Source organism: Sinocyclocheilus anshuiensis, unplaced genomic scaffold (genome assembly GCF_001515605.1).
Source record: "Sinocyclocheilus anshuiensis isolate Anshui unplaced genomic scaffold, SAMN03320099.WGS_v1.1 scaffold472, whole genome shotgun sequence".
NCBI lineage: Eukaryota > Metazoa > Chordata > Actinopteri > Cypriniformes > Cyprinidae > Sinocyclocheilus > Sinocyclocheilus anshuiensis.
The window spans coordinates 771,539-774,359 of record NW_015557102.1 but is presented as its reverse complement, the minus strand read 5'-3'; the positions used below and the strand labels follow the sequence as shown (position 1 = coordinate 774,359).

Sequence of the window (2,821 nt, the reverse complement as noted above, 5' to 3'; positions counted from 1 at the left end):
AGTCCCCTGTTCCGCCATGGCCTCCCGAATCTCCGCCTCGGGCTCCTCCACCACCTGCTCCGCCGCCGTTGGATGATCCTCCTCCTAGTCCCCCTCCGCCTCTGCCTCTGTTTCTACGGTGCGAGGACGCACCTTCCGGGAGGGGGGAGTACTGTAACGCCCCTGTGGACTGTTTGTTGTGGTTTCTTCCCTTTGTGTTGGTTTAGCCCGTACTAATCATTAATTATCCTCATTGTGCTCACCTGTCTGCCACTAATTATCCACCACATATTAGTTCCTGTCTGTCTGAGCATTGGTGTCGGTTATTGTTAATGTTACCCCGAGTGTGTGTCTCACCTACCTGAACCTGCCTTGTTGTGTCTACAATAAATGTCATTATTGGAATCCTTGTCGTCCTCGTCGTCCTGCCTGCCTCCACACACCCGTTTCCGTGACACTTACAGTGCATTCAGGCTATACATTTTTTACCAGTATGTAAAGACTAAATTTTGTTTGGAAAATTAAATAAAAATGTTCTGCTTAATTTGACTGCATCTTTTTTTGCTCACTATTATTATGTATTCATAAAACTATATGGTTTTTATTTGGTTAAAATAGTCCTGATTAATGTCAAAGCAAAACAGGAGTTATAATATCAAAACAATATTGTGTTAAATATTTCATTTAAAAAGGTTACACAGAACTTTGACAGCCCTAAAAAACATTCACACCTTAGCACCACCTTGTGGCCCCCTGGGGGTCCCGGGACCCCAGTTTCCTGTTGATGGTTCTCATTGTAAACAGTCCTAATATCCTTGTTCATATCATGCGTATGTTTACTGGCTTAACAAGCCATGATGGAAGTTGAAAGACTGCATATAGTATCTCTATATAAAGGCTGCTTGTTAGTATCACTATAGAGGCTTTCGCATTGCATAGTTCTAGGAACTCAATTCTAGTAACTAGCCAGCAGGGTCATTCCTCCAAGGGATACGGCCGGAAACTAACAATAAATTAAATTTTCTACCTATTAGATTGTGTTTTATTAACGTCTACACCTACCCCAACCCTAAATCTACCTCTTACAATAATGCAAAAACAGTAATTATTGTTCTACAGTGTGACAAAAATGACACTATATTAATGTGCACATGCCCAGTAGACGCAGCTGTATCCCTTCTAGCCTTAACCCCGACAGCAACATCTTTATTCACACCATTTACAAATGTCAGCAACCGGTGAATGGAGGATGCCGTGATCGGAGCTGTTTTTGTTGTGTGTCGTGGGTTTCGTGATAACGGAGATGGAAAGTAAACGCGCAATTTACGCGATTAAAAGAGCATGAAAATCTGACTAAATCTCCTTTGACAACCTGAAGTGTTATCATCAAGGCCGAGATAAGTACACAATGCTGCAGACAATAGGAAAATGCCGTTATTGCTGTTTCACATGTTCGTGGAGAAAATATTTTTACATGGCTTTCTAAAAATTGGCCAAACACAATGGTGGGTTTCTAATGTGTTTGGCCAATCAGCGCACACTTACATCATTGATAGCTCCTATAGAACTGTTTTAGACCCTACTCTGAAGTAGGAGCTAATTTAGTTCCCCCAAACTGAGTTCCTAGAACTAAAACTGTTCCTAGTTCCTGCGGTGCGAACACACCAAAAAGCGGCAACTTCCGCCAATAGTTCTAGGAACTATGAAAAGGTTCCTCCGGTGCAAAAACCCCTATTAGCACCTATGATGTTCATGTGTTGAGGCTATAAGTTAAAATCTATGTATTTTAACAGCTATTTTGGTGAAATGCCTTTCCCCATAGACGTCCATTGTGTTTTACTGTAAATTTAATGCATGATGAATACATATGTAAAAATGTAAAGAAACTCACCATAGAGGATTGTCACCATGGCTACTGGCATTACAAGGATACCTAGAAGCATGTCTGTAATTGCTAAAGACCTCAAGAAGTAATTAGTGGCATTCTGTAACTTTCTCTCCAAGCTCACCGCCATGATGACCAGGATGTTACCCGTCACCGTGATGATTATGACCAGAGAAATCAAAAGTGCCACCCAGTTCTTCTGGACATGCTCAGAGGTCAAAGGGTCCGACCTGTTTCTGTCTTCACTACCATTGCAATCCATAGAGTTATTCAGAACTGCATTACCCAGAGACACCTTCTGCTCCATGAGCCAATGTTCGCTGCTTTTGTCTTTTGAAATCTCAGCTGATATCCCGGAGGACCTGAGTTCAGCAGTCGTCCCATTCAGGGCCATTAACAGACCGTTTTTTCAAGCGCGACATCAATTAATTTGTGGAACCCATAGTCCATATGAAGCATTGCACTCCAAGTCTGCACAACCCAAAACGTTCCAGTTTGAGATCGACAGCATGTTCACAGTCGCCTTCAAGAGCCTCCTGTTTTCCCCGACCCTGTTGACGGTTATTGTACACAGATGCTTAGAGCTCCTTGAGCAGATGGATTGTGATTCAGAATAGAGGAGGCAACTTTACAGCTGCATGTATAATAAGAGAGAAAGAAAGGACGAGAGCACATGAGAGACTGGAACACACTGATGTTTCATCCTTGCATGCTCCCAGCTGCCCTGGTTTAAACAAAACATCACATAAACACACAAAACATGCAATCTTATGCATTGCTTCATTCCCCTATCAACGCATATTGCATGCAACTGAAATGTTAAGTTTAGTGGCTTCAGCAGCAAGACTCATTCAACAGTGTAGTTGAACTCTGTTTATGTTGTGTTTGTATACATTACCGCTTAATCTGGAAGAGTTTTCCTGTTTCCAGTCACTCCGAACACCAGAGCTAATAAAT

At 42.2% G+C, this 2,821-nt stretch overlaps 1 protein-coding gene across 1 annotated transcript in view; it reads right to left on the bottom strand.

The window, feature by feature from the left end:
• LOC107677550 (5-hydroxytryptamine receptor 2A-like) overlaps positions 1-2,258 on the bottom strand; it is a 6,601-nt gene extending 4,343 nt beyond the window's left edge. The window contains exon 1 of the mRNA XM_016472479.1: positions 1,871-2,258. Within this exon, the coding sequence (XP_016327965.1) occupies positions 1,871-2,258 (388 nt within the window). The remainder of the gene's footprint in view (positions 1-1,870) is intronic.
• Between the last annotated feature and the right edge of the window lie 563 nt (positions 2,259-2,821).